Raw genomic sequence first — 15,124 nt, 5'->3', positions numbered from 1 at the left:
TGCGCCTCTCGCCCTCCCCGTGCCTCTCCCTGGCTCCCCCCGCATTATGTCATCCTCTTTTTGTTTCCCTGTCTCTTCAGATCCCACCAAAGCTCGACCTGCCCTCGCCGCGCGGCTGGACAGCCCGGCTGGTCGGTGAGCATCCGTACCCTCAGTAGGTCGGGTGGAGCGCAGTGGGGGCAGAGGGGCTCGCCCCGGGCAGAGTAGAGTGCAGACCCCCAGCAAGAAGCTTTAGAGAGTGCCCACATCAGCAAACAGCTCACCAGATGCCTGACTTGTTGCCAGAGCCGGGCTTGGTGTTTCGGGAGAGCCCAGCACCCTTGGAGCTCCCCGGGGGAGCTGTCACACCCCACCAGAAGGCCAGGCTGGGCAGCTTTGCTCTGGGAGCTGTAACTGTGTCAGCAGCACCTCTCCTTGCTGCCCAAATGGCAGCTGAACCCTTCTAACAGTCTGACCCAGTTACCTTTTGAAACAGAAGGTGATAAAGGGTGCAGTTTGTTCAGCACACTGAGCTCCAGCTCTAGGGTGGCCCAAGCAGCGTCTGGAGCAATTTCTTTCACTGTTTTCCTAAAAATATTTTAATGTACCCGATTTAAAAGCAAATAAATTGTCTTCACCACAAGCTGCAGTCCTCCTTCTGGCCATTTTCACATTTATCCATATATTGTGTGGCTCAGAAATCCACCCAGATCCTAGAACAGCATTAATCTTCTAAGACTGATGCTAAGATGGACAGAATACCTGCCAGCATTATTCCTCTCTGCAGGGATTAGGCTTTGAACCTGCTCAAAACAACCCTTTAGACAGCTCAGCCTTCTGCAGTTATGTTGATGGGAACATTAAAATCTCTGTCAAAGGATGATGCTGCAGTCCTGCAGCTTTCAGCTGATTGGGTTTGTGTTGAGTGTGTTGGGTTTTTAACAGATTATGAAGCAAGAAACCCGAGTTTAAAACTTGTTTAAAAGATAAGTAAGCTCACTTCTCCTTCCACCCATGTCTTCCTTCAGGCTTTGTTGCTGCTTTCTGATAAAAGCTGCAGAAAGAGGAGTTGTGTGTGTGTCCAGGTGCAGTGTCTAAGTGTGTGCTCGTGGCATCTCCTGTTTCTGTGGTGCGTTTGGGTGCTGCAGACAGGCCTGTCCCACCTCAAACCCCAACTGACGGTTCTGCCTGACCCCAAGATTTTCTCTGTGGCACTAAGTGGGCCAGACTGGGCCTTTGAACTTTGAACTCAGAGCTGTGGAGTTCTGGGGAAAACTGGGACAAATCAGGTGGGGCAAAGGGCGAACCACAAATTGACCTCTGCCCATTCTGCACAGTGTCCTCTGCACGAGAGCTCGTTCTGTCCGTCCTGGGTCTGTCACCGCTGCCATCCTCATACACAGTGAACACAAACATGCATGTTGTGCTTTAGCCCCCCTGCCTGTAGTTCAGCCAGGCTGAACCAGGTCAGTATTTGGATAGGAGACCTTCCAGGAGAGTTTACTTGCAGTAGGAAGCACAGTTCACTTACTGAGTCATGTTTTTCTATTACCGGAGTCTTGAGCCTTCTGGTCCTGGGGATGATGAGCTGTCGAAATTCCAGCAATAAAGCAAGTTCTTGAGCATTTTTGGTCATGATGGAACTTTTGGCAGCTTGCTGCAGAGTAGGAGAGTATCCTGGCCAAATTCCACCCGGGGTGATTACATTCAGCTGACTGAAAATGAGCAGTGGCAGTTGCTGTGTTTCACTGTTGGGCAGAGTGATTTCCACACAGGGGTTTAAATTTGTAAAGTGACTTCAGGTAAAGCAGAAAGGAAAAGACTTAAAGAAGTGTCCCTTTAACCCTCAGAGCTGATTCCTGAAGGCCTTGTGAGGCTTCTCATCCTGCTGTCACATTTCTTTAAATGCCAGTGGTCCAGCTGCTGGGGCACTGCTTGGAATGGCTGCCCCACGTCACAGGATGGTCTTCAGAACAGTGGTGCTCTGTAGAGTGCACATTCACATCCCCACACATCAAGCAAGGAAACAAAACAGAATGGGAGAAAAAAGAAACCATAAAAGAACATTCAAAGTTTTCTTTGTTAGGAATGAAAATACTGTGACAGTGCTGTTCAGGCTGATCCGTGGTTGGTGTTTTGTTCTCAAGAAAGCTGAGTGCTCCTTTGATTCCAAAAAGTAGAGAAACACTGATGTGAGATATGGAAAGCAACATGGACTTGTATTTCCTGTTATATATGTAACCCAATGTATAACAATTTTTTTTTTCTCTCCCTGACTTTCCCTCCTTTATTTTGTACCCAGATTTTCTTGCTCCTGTCTGAAATATGCCTTATAACCTTACAAGTTTTCAGAAGACCACTGTGTTTCACGGGGATAAAGAATATTGCATCTGCTTCATAGCAGGAGGATGTTGTATGTGTTACAGCTTAACTTTGTTCTACTTTAAACCTAGATAAAGGATGAAGACTGTACCATTTTGATTACCTCCTCTAGGGCTCAAAGAGAACCATTTCCCCTGCCCTCCATTTGCTAATGGCTCAGCTTGACCTCACTGGCACACAGATAAACGTGCTGCTAAACAAAAAATCCAGTAGCAGGAACCACCTCAATGCCCAAAGCTCCTCTGCCCCTGCTGGTGTTGGAGGCTCTCTGTGACCAGCTAAAAGCCGAATGACAAGAGTCTCCAGAGCTGCTCCTGTGAAGTTTGTGTGTGACTGGACAGTGCTGCCACCCCTGTGAGAGATGAGACCAAGACCCTGCACGGTGATGGCTCTGCGAGCTCCAGCTGCGAGGGTCGTGCACACCGAGCTCCATGCTTTGTCTCCAGAGTGATCTTCGTCCTTAAGCTCATCCCACTTCTTGTCACAAGATTTGCTTTTGGAATTTAGACCACCACTATTTCGCCCCCCCTGCCCCCCCCGTTTTGCACAAAGACTGTTAATAGGACTGTTAGTGGAATGAGCAAAGCCAGTATTCACAGGGTCTAACTCCGTACCAATAGCACCTTTTTGCCCCAGAATGCCTTACAAATGCCACACAGCACCCGTGCCCCGGTGTACAACTTGGCCTGACATTTCTCTTGGCTTAGGCACCACCTCAGCCTCCCCAGCTGACTTTTAGGGACGTTTCAGGCCGTAGCATCTCCTCCAGCGAGCCAGGCACCAGCTGCCTGTCAGGTCCGGGAGCTCTCCCCGTGGATGTGCTCGGAGCTGACGAGGCCATGCGCGCATCCCGCGGGCTGAGGCCGTCCCGCTGAGCTCCTGCAGTGCCCGAGGGATGGCAGAAGGGGGGGAGGCCGGCGCTCCTCCCGTCCGGCTCTGGGTGCGGCGCGTGGGGGTTTACTGCGATGAGCACCGCAAAACCTGGCTCGTGGCTGCGGAAGAGGCAAGTGTGTGCTTTGAGCTTCCCGGTGGTTGTGGCATTGCTGTCTCAGGTGCCCCTGCTGCGCTGCCGGTAACTGATTGTTGCTCTGTTTGTTGCTTTCCCCCAGGAGGAAGGTATGCTGAGGGCTCGGATCCAAAGAGTTCAGGTTCCCCTGGGTGAGGCGCTGCGACCCAGCCAGCTCCCCCCATCCCGGCTGCCTCACATGTGGCAGCTGTCCCAGGGTGAGCAGTACAGGGATAGTAACTCTCGCGTTTGGGAGATAGAGCACCATCTCATGGTAAGGATGGTGGCAACAATAGACCATAGTCATGCCTGTTTGTGAAGTCGTTTGAGATCCCTGAGGGACGGCAAAGGACTGTTGTTTTGTTGAAGTCCATTAGCTCAAGCACAGTTACTGTAGACGTATTGAACTTTTCCTTGTCACTTACAGCTTGGTGGTGTTGAAGAACTGCTGCTTAAACTCGTGCCTGGGGATTAATCTGGTATGTGCAGACATTACCCCTGCTTTGTACTGTGCACTGTTTACTCCCGGTCTTTCTTTAATATGAATTTTTGTCTTTCAGGAGCAGTGGCTCTAGGAAGATGCCATTGTCTGTTTTGTACAATAAAAGATTCTCTCTCCACTGAAATGCAGCCACCTCTGAGGTGGAAGCAGTTAAACAACACACAGCAACATCACACAAGAGTTTAGGACAGGCAGTGAAGAGGAGTATTGTGACCAAGTGAAACGTCAGGGGGAGTTCTAGGTAGGCAGAATGTAATTGCCCCAAGTGGAGTTTGGCCAGGATGCTGGAAATAATGCCCCAGTGATACTGAAAAGTGCTGTGGGCTGGTGATCTGTCAGAAATTGGAAAGGCAGCAGCTCCCTGGCTCTGAGCAGAGGCTGAACTGTGGCTCAGAGGGAGCTGAACTCCCACCACCACTTCCAGTGAGAGTGGTGCTTTCCTGTTGAGGTCTCCCATTCAACTGCTCGTACCACCAGCTTTTGCTTGGCTTTGTATCTGTCACTGAGGATCACAGTTACAGGTGTCACAGCTACAGAAAGTCAAATTGAGTGTAATCCTGCTTTCTAGGGATTTGAACAAGGTGGAGCTGCCCTCCAATCTGGTGGTGGGATTTTTTGGACAGAAGGAGGGAATTTCCTGGAACAAACCAAAAAAAGCCCTCCTTGTTGACTTTATGGAGAATATACATCTAAGCTTTGTTGGTTGTTTTTTTAAATGCCTTCTCCAGCTGTTGTTCCATGACTAACACTGAATCCTTGGTTGTGTAGAGCTCACAGAGAAGGCCTTCCCTTAAATATGTGGTTTAGTATAAGGTCTAGAGACAGAGAACTGTTAAAAACCAGTCAGACATGTTAATTTGAATCTTTCCTGGAATCTTGGTGCATCCAAGTGGAAAAAGACACATTGTGACCAGAGAAAAGAAAAAGGCCTTTAAATGTAGCAACATAAACCTTCCCATATTCATTGTCCACATTATCATCTTTTAGCCTGACACGGAGAGTTCTTGTGTATGCTGGCTGTCATCTGCAAGCAGCAATAGATGTTTTCTGAATGGTGACCGTGGGGGAAATTGGGACCTCTTGAAAGCTTTGGCTTTAAGACACTGTCTTCCCCCCACCCCCTGAAAAGCACCTTGTTTCTACAGTAACATTTTCCTATCATTTTAGTTCTCTGAACATGTCCAAGAAGGATCCGTGCCAGAAACAAGCCTGTGAAATACAGAAATGCTTGCAAGGTACCAAGTGTATTTTTATCTTTGGTGTCCTGATTTTTGGTGGAACTTAATTCTTTTAACTTAACCTTGTTGTCCTTTCACCCTGAGAAGGAAGGAAGCACATTAGGATCACCCGATTGCAAAGCAAACAAAATTATAATGTCTGATTTTAACAGAATTGCCTTAACTGTAACTAATGAGACCCAATTAGTACAAAACAGATAGTTAGTAATAATGTGCTCAGAGTGTTTTCCATGCTGGTGGTGAGATCCCAGGTGTAGTCCTGGGACTCAGCTCTGGGCAGGGGGAGTTATAATAAAGCTCTTGTAAGAGTGGTTAGTGAGGTAGCAGTTGGATTGTGTGAGAAGACTGCAGAGCTGCTCCAGGGGGCATTTTAAGAGCAGGTCAGACAGATACCTGTCAGGAATGGGTTGGGTGTATGTGATCTGTCCTCAAGGGATGAGATGGTCTCCCTCTGGAGACCCTTAACAGCTGGTTTTTTATTAGCTGAATGTTTGCAGGGGTGAGGGATGTTCTGTGACAATCTTTTTGGGGACCTGGAGTTGGGGAGAACAGGTTTTACTTGTGGAGGACAATATTTTAATAAAATGTTGGTTGCTTCTTGGAGAAGGGTTTGCCTTTTGGAATGAATAAGAGAATGAATAAGAGAAAACATTCCTCTGTGCCAAGGCAGCTGAGCCATATGGGAAAGAGTTCTTCCTAACTCACCTGGTGGAGCTCTCAGCACATTATGCTGCTGTTGCTTCTTTTAGTCTTTTAAAAGTCAGTGGTGGGGGTGGGGGGCGAGGCAGCTATGTAGTGGTTGTGGAGCTCATCCAGGGCAGCGTGGGTGGCTCTGCACGCCCTGTGTTCCCAGGCAGACAGGCAGGTGGTTATTAACTCAAGCCAGACTCAGCCTGCTCACATCCCTGCAGGGCTTCTCTCCAAGAGCCTTTGGCCAGAGCTTTAGAGAGCTCAACCTAAAGAGAGATTTTTGTAGAGCAGAGAAAACGATGAAATGCCTGTAAGCAGCTCTTGCTTGTCAGAGAAACCTGCTGCCCAGCTGGGTGTATGCCCTCTGGGAACAAAGCCTGTTCCTCTCTGCAGACTCACGTCTCCTTCATCTCTTCCAGCGAACAACTACCTGGAGTCCAAGTGTGAAACTGTGCTTCAGGAAATGCGGAAGTGCTGCGCCCGGTACAGCCAGGGCAGATCCGTCTGTTGTTCAGGGTTTGAGAGAGAAGAAAGGGAGAGACAGAAGTTTAAGGTGACTTCAGAAGGAATTCCCCCACCACCTCAGTAACACAATGCAGCTCCAGCGGGTGCTGGAGCATGGACTCACCTGCAGAGCTCGTCTGTGTTTTTTCAAGCCTTCTTTAGACTTTCAGGAGAGCCAGACTGCTCCTAGAACACACCGTTCGGCACACCAAAAAGTATAACAGTACCAACAGATGGCCTGGTTAACAAACTGTACCTTCTATACGAAAACATCATCTATGTTGCCTCTGCATCACACCTGTGAAAAGTCAACTCAGTGTTTTTAGAATGCTTACCTTACTCTGATCCATCCTTGCTCTTAAAATGGAGAATTGGAACCAAGTTATTCTGGCTCCTGGAGCGAGAGGTACAGGAAATGAGCTCAGAAGAGTGAGTTTAAATGTGACACATGAAACAAGCCCATCTTCACACAACAAAGGTATTGCTGCCATCATGCAGTAGTTCCAGACAACGTTTGCCTGTCCAGTGGTTTAAGCTCAAGAGTGGGAATCAGGTCTGATGATTGTTCCTAAGTCTTGCATAGATCATGAGTGACTACAAGTCACTTTGCCTAAGTGCCTCCCTTTGCCACTGGGCAGACCTGTTTATTTTATATTTGAATTGCCTACACGCTGCTATTTGCATGACAAAGATGTTACAGGAACATTATTTCAGGGATTGCTACAGGGATAGGATATTTTTTTAAAAAAGCAATATTCATTTGAAAGATCTGACTGTTGATACAAAATTTATAAATTATGTCTAATTGAACACCTTTTAAGCAATATGTTATGAACCCAGTCTAGTTCAACCTGCTGAAACCCAAAGGCCTGTCACAGAGCCCTGGGCTAGATCCAAGAACTGACTTAGGCGCTGCTTACTGAACAAGCAGTTGTAGGCACTGGTTTTCCACACAGCATTCCAGACTCACCCACAATCCGGCTGTGTCTGGACCCCAGGAGAGATGGCTTTTCCAGAAGCTCTCACCCATGCAGCAGAATTTCCTGTGACCTGTAGGAAGAGCTCAGTAGACAGGTTCCTGCACCGCCCTTCAGAGCTGTCTCGCTGTCCCCTGTAGCAGGAGTCCAGGCACCTCAATATCAGGCTCCACACCCACTAGGCCCTAACTCTGTCATTAGATCTAGCCGTCAAGGACTTTGTGCTGTGAGCAAGTACAACTTACTTATGAAATACAGCTTCTATAAACAGACCACTGAGGTCTAGGCACAATAGTTGTGTGTATTGAAGCCTAGAAGAGCAAACCATCTGTATTCACTGACTCTGAAATACCATGATACAAAATAAAACGACTGGAACAAATTGTGGTCTCGGCTTGGTTGGTTTGTTGGACAGTGTGGCTGCCAGAGCCACATGTGATATCATCATGTTTAAATAGAAGCTGCGTGATGTTTTTATAACTGGGGCTTAAGATCAGAATAATTTAGGGTTAGTCTTCCCTTCCCACTGCCCTCCCCCCCCCCCCAAAATAATCCCTTGAGACCAAACAGGGGGGTTTAGTACCCTTGAAAAGTAGGGGAAATTATGACAATGTTATGAAGCAGCTCAAATGCTAACAAGTAGCTAATTTTTTTCATTTTGCCCTACTTGAGCAGGAACAGTGAAAAGAAAGTCACTAATAGAAATATATATTTAGGCTTCTGTTGCACCCATGAAGAAGAAAAAGCCTTGCCTCCATGCCCATTTCTAGTTGGGTGGAATAAACTTGCTCAGCAGAGGCTCTGAACCCAGGCTGGCAACAGAATCACCTCCTGCCCTAGAAGCATCCCACTTCTTGGGAATATAGGTGATTGGTGCCAGGGTGATCAAGGAGAGGAATTTATTAAGGCAGCCCATGGTTACCCACATGGAAGAAGGAAGGCTGGTGGCCTCATTTATGTTGGAAAAGACCTTTAAGATCGAGTCCAACCCTTCCCCCAGCACTGCCAAGCCCATCACTAAACCATGTCCCTGAGCACCACATGTGCACACCTCTTAAATCCCTCCAGAGATAGTGACTCCACCCTGCTCTGTTGTGCAGCCTGTGCCAGGGCTGGACAACCCTTCCAGTGAAGAAATTTTCCATAATATCCAATCTAAACCTCTCCTGGCACAACTTGAGGCCATTCCCTCTTGTCCTGTCACTTGTTACCTGGGAGACTGACCCCCACCTGGCTCCACTGTCCTGTCAGGGGGTCCTGGTGGCCACAATATTTCTGGCACAAGCCAGGATGCTGTTGGCCACCTTGGCCACCTGGGCACATCCCAGACTCCTGCTACTGGACTGGCTGTAGCTGCTGCCCTGAGTCAAGCACAACACACAGAGTGAGACAAAAACATGCTGGCTCCCAATAATCCAACAGACCTCGCACACAGAAGCTATTAGAGCAAAACTGTTTAATAAAATATCACTTCAACAAGCATTTACATACAATATATAAAACCACTTTAAAAGCTTAATGTGTTTGAAATCTTCTCGCACTGTAACAGATGTCAGAAGTTGTTTAAACAAGACTAGAAGGAGCAGGAGTGGGGAGGGGAGGGACACCTCATCTTGGCACCTGCAACAATGAAAATGCACCCCCACAGAGGCTGATTCAGCATCAAAGCTTTTGAGTGTGAGCCCACAGCATCAAACGGTGCCAGCTACGAGCCCAACACTGGCACAGCAGAAAGATCTGCCACATCCCGATGTCCTTGTCCACTCCCTGCCTACATTCACAGCAAACTCAACGAGAACTTGCTACTTGTTTCTCCTTCCAGCAGCAATTGAGGCGTTTTAGCTCCCCCTCTGGGCCATTTCTCTCCGTAGCAGCAAACTGGGACTCCAGAACCCCAGTACACTCTTCCCTAGGGCTGGGCAGAAATAGTGACTTATTTGAGCCTGGAAAACATTCCTAAGGTCTGTTAGTGATTTGCTTTGAGCTTTGTGGACATCAGTGCATCTCAGAAGAAGCTGTGCTATGCAGCCCACCCAGCTAAAGGGCAGCAATGCTGTTTCCCTACAGGAACAAGGGATACCCTGCAAGACAAATGTATCCATTCATGAACATCCATTTCCGCAGGTACTACAGAAAAAAAAAACCAAACTAAACCCCCAAAACCACCACCACCATCTGTCACTCCACTGCCAAACACCAATTTACTGGAGACCTACTGGCTGCATCACATCATCCCTGCAGTCCTGGATGGCTTTTAGGAAGGCCATGGTTAAAAGGATGTGAGCCCAGATACTCCCTCATTCTCCTTGGCCACGTGTGGCAGGACAGGAGCAAAGACACAACCTGTGTCTCTTGGTTATCTGCAGCCTCTTTTCAGATTCTGAATGAGAGAAAACCTCAGTTTAATCACTGTGTTGCTACCCTGACACTTCAATCAACAGAGCTGAAACAAAATTAACAATTGCAAGTGCTCATTCCAAAACCTCTGGTGGAAGAACCCATTGTTTCAGCTCTTCCAGCAGCTCTCAGGGGAAGATCCCATTTCCAGCCATACTGAGGGCACCAGCAGCAGATCACAAATGCCTCACACAGCACTGGAAATGGGGTGCAGCTGCTGATCCAGGTGCTGCAAACCAATCACCCCTGAGTGTCACTGTTCCCAGCGTTTCCCATTGAAGGATGGGCTGACTTTCCCATAAAACCCCACGTTCTGGGCCAGAACTCCCACATATACCTGCTGGAGGACATCACCGTGCTGGCCTGCAAATCTCCATGCTTGCAGAATACCTCGGAGGGATTTCTGTTTGTAATTTTCTCTTGTGGAAATTCTAGTAGAGTTCTGCTCTGCACACAGCTGCACTGGGCCAGGCTGTCCAAAAACAGCTGAGCTCTGCACCTGGCTGCCTCATCACCTGCAGGAGAAGGGCTGCAGCTGATGGAATTAAGCAAGCGGCCTTTCTTGTGGAAATGGAAAACACAAAGAAGAAAGCAACATAACCAAGGCAGAAAGTATGCAAATGAGCCACTCCCACAAGACTACAACCTGGTTTTCCCAATAGTTTTGTCATTTCAGTTGCTTGCAGAGGCCAGGGAGATGGGGTGTGTGCTCTGCAGAGACAGGTAAAGGACTCAGCTCCAGATTTCACATCATCCTCCTGCTCCAGTAGAGCTGGCAACCCTAGCCCAGTACAACGTACTCCAAGCAGGGATACACTTCCTGTCTACCACCCTGCCTCACACAGTTACACCATTGCTCTTCAATGCCAAAGTGACCAGAGAAGGTCATGGTAGAAACAGAAACACCAGTCAGAGGGCCAGACAGGTCGGGCCTGCTGGAAGGAGAGACTCTCAAAGGCTGAGCAGTCAGGTGGCAAATGAGAAGGTGCTCTACAGCACAGGGAGCTTGGTGGCTTTCAGAATGCATGATGAGGAAAGGGCCTGGAGACTCAGTTTCCATCAGCAGTGCAGTGCTGCAATTCCACTACGGGGAAATTTAACAGCAGAGAGGAAGCAGAACAGCCATCTGTGCAGTGCAATGGCAGGGGGAGGGCAGGAGAATCCTTATTCACCTGCCTTGGACACAGCTCAGGCTGTGCCCTGACACTCCTGCATTCGCCCCAGGACAGCCAACCACATTTTGGATTGCACAGACCACCTGTGTGCAGAGGGAAGCACAGGTTTCCCAGGTACCAGGGCAGGAATACTGGAAGCTAAACGGTGAACAGCTGACAGCTGTTGTACACATATACTGGCAGACAAGTGTGCATGTGAGAGTCCTGAGCGCCTGTGGAAAGCACATTTAAAAGATTTCTCTGCCACTACATGTTTATGAGATTGCAACTCATCAGAAAATTTGGGACTGGGCATATTCGGTGGGGAAAGGAATCATAATGATACACTGGGAGTCATAAGCTTTCAGACTGATCCCAGCACACTGACAGCCCAGACTGATGAAAAATGTGGAAATCAGAAGCAGTGTTGTAAGAAATAAGGGCTGGAACCTGTGAGCAGAAGGGACTGAGTCTGTTGGCAACATCCTTTGACTTCTAAGTGAGAGATAACAGCAGTACAGGAGGGGAGGGGAGGTTGGGCACAAAAGGAGAGTCGAGTGCAGCTTCTAGGATGCCATTCCGATCAAGAATCCTCCAGCAAACCCTCCAGTCAGGATAACATTCTTCTTTAGAAATATGATCACCTAAGCAGGGCAGAGAATAGGCAACAGTGTTCAGCAACACAGGTCACCCACCTACCCTCCCCACAAGAAGAAATCCCTCAGGCTCTTTCTGTTCTTCAAGGCAAGTGATGCTCAGAGAGATGCCACTGCTCAGGTTTGGGGAAGTATCCAACCTAATGACCTCCCCTTCCCTCTCACCAGCAGCCTCCCCAGTGCCAAGCACAAGGGACAGTCACTGCCCTGGTCCTGCTGCCACACTGTTGCTGGCACAGGCCAGGTGCCCTTGGCCTCCTTGCCCCCCTGGGCACACACTGGCTCATGTTCAGGTGCTGTGGACCAGCTCCCCCAGCTCCTTTCCCCACGGGTACTTTCCAGCCACTCTGCCCCAGCCTGGAGCTGCAGGGGGTTGTTGTGACCCAAGGGCAGGACCTGACTCTTGGCCTGGCTGAACTTCATCCAGCTGGCCTCAGCCAGAATTTAACTCCATTTCCCACCACCCCCTGGGCCCGGCAATCCAGCCAGTTTCTCCAGGAGAATCCTGTGGGACACAGTGTCAAAGGCTTTACTAAAGTCTAGGTACACAACACCCACAGCCTTTGCCATCTCTCCAGTTTTGCTGCCATGCAGCATCCTCATATTTGCGTAATGAAAGATCCATAACAGCTCAGGAGTCAATCCTGTTTTCCAGTACAAGCCTTGGGAGAGTTGTCTCACCTCATCCACTCTGCTTTTCACTTCTGGAGGCATTCTATTACCACTGCTGTGAAATTTCAGCTGCTCCTTGGCTTTGTTCATGTCCCGTTGTACCAGATTCCAGTCCACTTTGATGTACCCCGTGTGGTTTGCAATCTAGAATTTTGAGGATTGGAAAGAAAGTTCCTGCACGACCATTGCTAAAAAGACCTCCTCACCCACTCACGTTCCCTGACCTCCCACACACTAGTCCGGTGGGCACATCAGCTTAAAAACTGGACAGATGGCCACCCCTGGAGCTGTATAAACTCCCCTGCAACATCTGTCTCCCACAGTAGTCCCCAAACAGCAGGGTACACCCTGCAGCTTAGCCTGCTTCAGCCTCTCTTCTCTAACACAAAGCTGGCATCACCTCCCCCTCACAACTGCCATGGATATCGGTGGGACTCTGCAGTTCTCCTGCTGCTGTGGGTGGACACAGCTATTAATAGCCTGTTCCTCTCAAACTATTTTATCTGCTCAGGGTGATTCAGCACTGGAAGTCCCCCTGCTCAGAGCAAGCTTTTCCCTTTCAGCAGATCAAGCAGAGCCACACACAAAACTTACCTGTTTGCCTGAGGAGCAAACAGGTAAGTGCTGAACAGGGCCTAAGAGCTGCTCTGCCTGCTGCAAGATGTACGAGCCAGATGCCCACATCCAAGCAGATTCCCTCAGTGCCAGGGTTATTAGAAATCAGGAGAAGTGGCTGAGGACAGAGAGAGACCTCTGTTTTCTCTCCTCTTCCCCAGTGCTTTACAGAGAGCCCCATCTGTGCTGGCCAGACTCCTGAAGCAGCCAGGTTGAAGGAAGCATGTCACAGAAACGGATAAATCCTTGACATCCAGGGCTGTTCCTGCAGGGACACCATGTCCACAGGCACAGGGCTCAGTACATTAGCCAGTTCTGAGCAGACAGTCCTGCAGCAGCACCATGGTTCACTGCAGCTGAGGACTGTCTCATGCTCCACTCAGGTGCCCCTGCACTAACAGCCCCTTGTGCCCTTGGCCTGGCCTTTGGTAGCAGATCCTCCGTGGATCTGCACCTTTTAGCAATCCTGAAGTTTATGCACATTGATCCTGCTTTGCTGCTGTATCCATGTGGTCTGGGGAACATCCTTTGACATCCACAGCCACACAAAGCTCCTGGCAGAGTGGCCCCACATATCCCAACAGGCCTAGACAGCCCTTCATCCCCACCAGCACAGTTCCTGGAAAGCCTGGACTGCTGTTCATACACACCTGAAGTAGGAAAAAACCACCTCCCACCGCTGTCGCGGCCAGCTTTCCGACTTTCTGGAAGACGAATCCAGTACACCTGCAAATCAACCAGGATCCAGTCAGGAGAATGAGACACCAAACACACACTCCTTATCATGCTTCCCACAGGCAAGACTGCCTTTGGCAGGAGTTACCCAAGACTTGGAGACAGATGAACAGCAGAAGAACCCCATGTGCAATCAGAGAGAAGGATTTGCACCCAGCCAAAAATTGATGCTTTATAGCTTTTCACTTCCTGCTGTCACAATTCAGCCTTTTGCAGTTTGATTTTTATCTCCTCAACACCACCCTTCTCCTGGAAGAGAGACATGTTTCTAATCAGAAATGTTTGATTTCACCAAAATCAGCAAGTGATTTCTGGTTTTGTTTTGGGTTTTTTTTTTAACCGGTATCATCTCTGAAGGGAAATTAGGCAGCACATGTGCTGCTCCACGACAGAGCACAGGGAGCAGATCACTAGAAAAGCTTCTCTGTTGCCCAAACAACTGCTTGCTTTTCCTTTTCATTTCTTAGAAGAGGAGAATGCTGGAACAAGCAGACAGCAGTGGTCTAGAGCCATACTAGTCTCCAAAATGGGTTACATGCTCCCAACATGAAAGGCATTACCGCAGCCACCAGAACTCAAGCCAGCACCACCCCATTGCTCAGCCATGCAGCAAAGGGCTGGGGTGTTGTATCACCCAAACCAGACTTTGCTTGGAACACAGTTCCCTTATCAACACTGCAAACACCACAGGTACCTGCCTTTACCCATTTTGGAATACACTTAGGGAAGGTACAAGGGAGAGGTGGCCAGCTCTCACTTCCATCAGAAAATGAAGTTAAACAGTCACCCTGGTGTCAGGTGAAGACAACGGGCATGGCAACAAGCAAAGCAGTGTGAGTATACAAAGTTTTCAACTCAAACAATGGTGTGGGAATGAAGTTGCAAATAGAGCCACACTCCATCAGCCCCAGAACTTGCTACAAGTGACATGAAACCCTGGGAATCACGACCTCAGGGAGGTTTTAATGCAGATTCCTGAAGCACCTCCAGATAAGAAGGCATCCTTGTTCCAAGAGGTTCATATCTGCTTGTCCTAAATTCAACACCACCACCTTATGCTAGAAGTTAGAAAAAAATTAAAGACTGGTGCAATTTCCCTCCTTAGGAGACAGTCTCAGTTCTTCAGCTCCAAGTCAGAGATAGCTTTTAAGACGTCCCTCAGCTCAGCAGACCATGCCAGGGGACAGCAGGCTGAGCAAGTTGGACACCTGCCTCCTCTGAATGACTGCCAGATGGCCCCCTTGCACCTGTCAGCGTGTTCCCAAGAGCCCAGCCAGTGCCTGCCTGGAGCAGCAAGGGCAACCCCAGCACATCTTACCATCCCGTGACCCCTCCGATCACCAGCTGCGTGGCCACATTGTATTTCTCAGCGCTCGACCCCGAGCTGGGGCCGAAGATCTTGCGCCACCAGGGCCGGTTCTTGGTGTACTCTGCCAGGTCCAGCACGCTGAACGAGTCGTCCTTCGCACCTGCGGGCAGCTGGAGAGGCTCAGTGCCGGGACCACCGTGCCGCAGCCCCTGAAGCCGCCCCGGGCACGGGACCCGCGTCCAGCCACAGCTCACGGGGCCTGGCACTGCCCCGGGCTCTGGGGACTCCCGGGTCCCTCAGCCCCCCCC

The 15,124-nt window shown here is 49.3% G+C and overlaps 4 protein-coding genes across 11 annotated transcripts in view; 2 read left to right on the top strand and 2 right to left on the bottom strand.

The window, feature by feature from the left end:
* Positions 1-272, bottom strand: part of BRCC3 (BRCA1/BRCA2-containing complex subunit 3) — a 6,927-nt gene extending 6,655 nt beyond the window's left edge. The window contains exon 1 of the mRNA XM_029959077.1: positions 150-272. Within this exon, the coding sequence (XP_029814937.1) occupies positions 150-248 (99 nt within the window). The 5' untranslated portion in view covers positions 249-272. The remainder of the gene's footprint in view (positions 1-149) is intronic.
* Positions 76-7,660, top strand: CMC4 (C-X9-C motif containing 4). Of its 5 annotated transcripts, none has more exons than XM_018070810.1 (3): positions 76-135; positions 5,037-5,104; positions 6,217-7,660. In XM_018070810.1, the coding sequence occupies exons 2-3, from the start codon at positions 5,047-5,049 to the stop codon at positions 6,384-6,386; spliced, it is 228 nt and encodes a 75-aa protein (XP_017926299.1). In that variant the 5' UTR covers positions 76-135; positions 5,037-5,046; the 3' UTR covers positions 6,387-7,660. The 5 variants fall into 5 exon arrangements, with proteins under 5 accessions (XP_017926299.1, XP_017926300.1, XP_017926296.1 ...); XM_018070811.2 differs by having other exon boundaries at positions 84-154; XM_018070807.2 differs by lacking the exon at positions 76-135 and adding an exon at positions 3,302-3,364.
* Positions 78-5,067, top strand: MTCP1 (mature T cell proliferation 1). Of its 4 annotated transcripts, none has more exons than XM_008934879.3 (5): positions 78-135; positions 2,433-3,364; positions 3,471-3,641; positions 3,795-3,846; positions 5,037-5,067. In XM_008934879.3, the coding sequence occupies exons 2-4, from the start codon at positions 3,257-3,259 to the stop codon at positions 3,840-3,842; spliced, it is 327 nt and encodes a 108-aa protein (XP_008933127.1). In that variant the 5' UTR covers positions 78-135; positions 2,433-3,256; the 3' UTR covers positions 3,843-3,846; positions 5,037-5,067. The 4 variants fall into 4 exon arrangements, with proteins under 4 accessions (XP_008933127.1, XP_017926293.1, XP_017926295.1 ...); XM_018070804.2 differs by having other exon boundaries at positions 2,282-3,364; XM_018070806.1 differs by having other exon boundaries at positions 78-154.
* Positions 7,661-8,717: 1,057 nt separating the features above from the next.
* The window catches only part of FUNDC2 (FUN14 domain containing 2), a 7,110-nt gene continuing 703 nt past the window's right edge, over positions 8,718-15,124 (bottom strand). Inside the window, exons 2-5 of the mRNA XM_029959181.1 lie at positions 14,826-15,025; positions 13,423-13,498; positions 12,167-12,301; positions 8,718-11,473 (exon numbers count right to left, since the gene is read on the bottom strand). Coding sequence (XP_029815041.1) covers positions 11,396-11,473; positions 12,167-12,301; positions 13,423-13,498; positions 14,826-15,025 — 489 coding nt within the window. The 3' untranslated portion in view covers positions 8,718-11,395. The remainder of the gene's footprint in view (positions 11,474-12,166; positions 12,302-13,422; positions 13,499-14,825; positions 15,026-15,124) is intronic.

Source organism: Manacus vitellinus, unplaced genomic scaffold (genome assembly GCF_001715985.3).
Source record: "Manacus vitellinus isolate BGI_N305 unplaced genomic scaffold, ASM171598v3 scaffold_19_pilon, whole genome shotgun sequence".
Classification (NCBI taxonomy): domain Eukaryota; kingdom Metazoa; phylum Chordata; class Aves; order Passeriformes; family Pipridae; genus Manacus; species Manacus vitellinus.
This window is presented reverse-complemented; position numbering and strand designations above follow the sequence as displayed.

Excerpts from the sequence above, each read along its gene's own strand:
- MTCP1 (XM_008934879.3), top strand. The coding sequence starts at position 3,257 with ATGGCAGAAGGGGGGGAGGCCGGCGCTCCTCCCGTCCGGCTCTGGGTG. Across the intron at positions 3,365-3,470 it reads GGCTCGTGGCTGCGGAAGAG|GAGGAAGGTATGCTGAGGGC; the intron begins GCAAGTGTGTGC and ends GCTTTCCCCCAG. Across the intron at positions 3,642-3,794 it reads AGATAGAGCACCATCTCATG|CTTGGTGGTGTTGAAGAACT; the intron begins GTAAGGATGGTG and ends TGTCACTTACAG.
- CMC4 (XM_018070807.2), top strand. The coding sequence starts at position 3,327 with ATGAGCACCGCAAAACCTGGCTCGTGGCTGCGGAAGAG. Across the intron at positions 3,365-5,036 it reads GGCTCGTGGCTGCGGAAGAG|TTCTCTGAACATGTCCAAGA; the intron begins GCAAGTGTGTGC and ends CTATCATTTTAG. Across the intron at positions 5,105-6,216 it reads AATACAGAAATGCTTGCAAG|CGAACAACTACCTGGAGTCC; the intron begins GTACCAAGTGTA and ends CATCTCTTCCAG.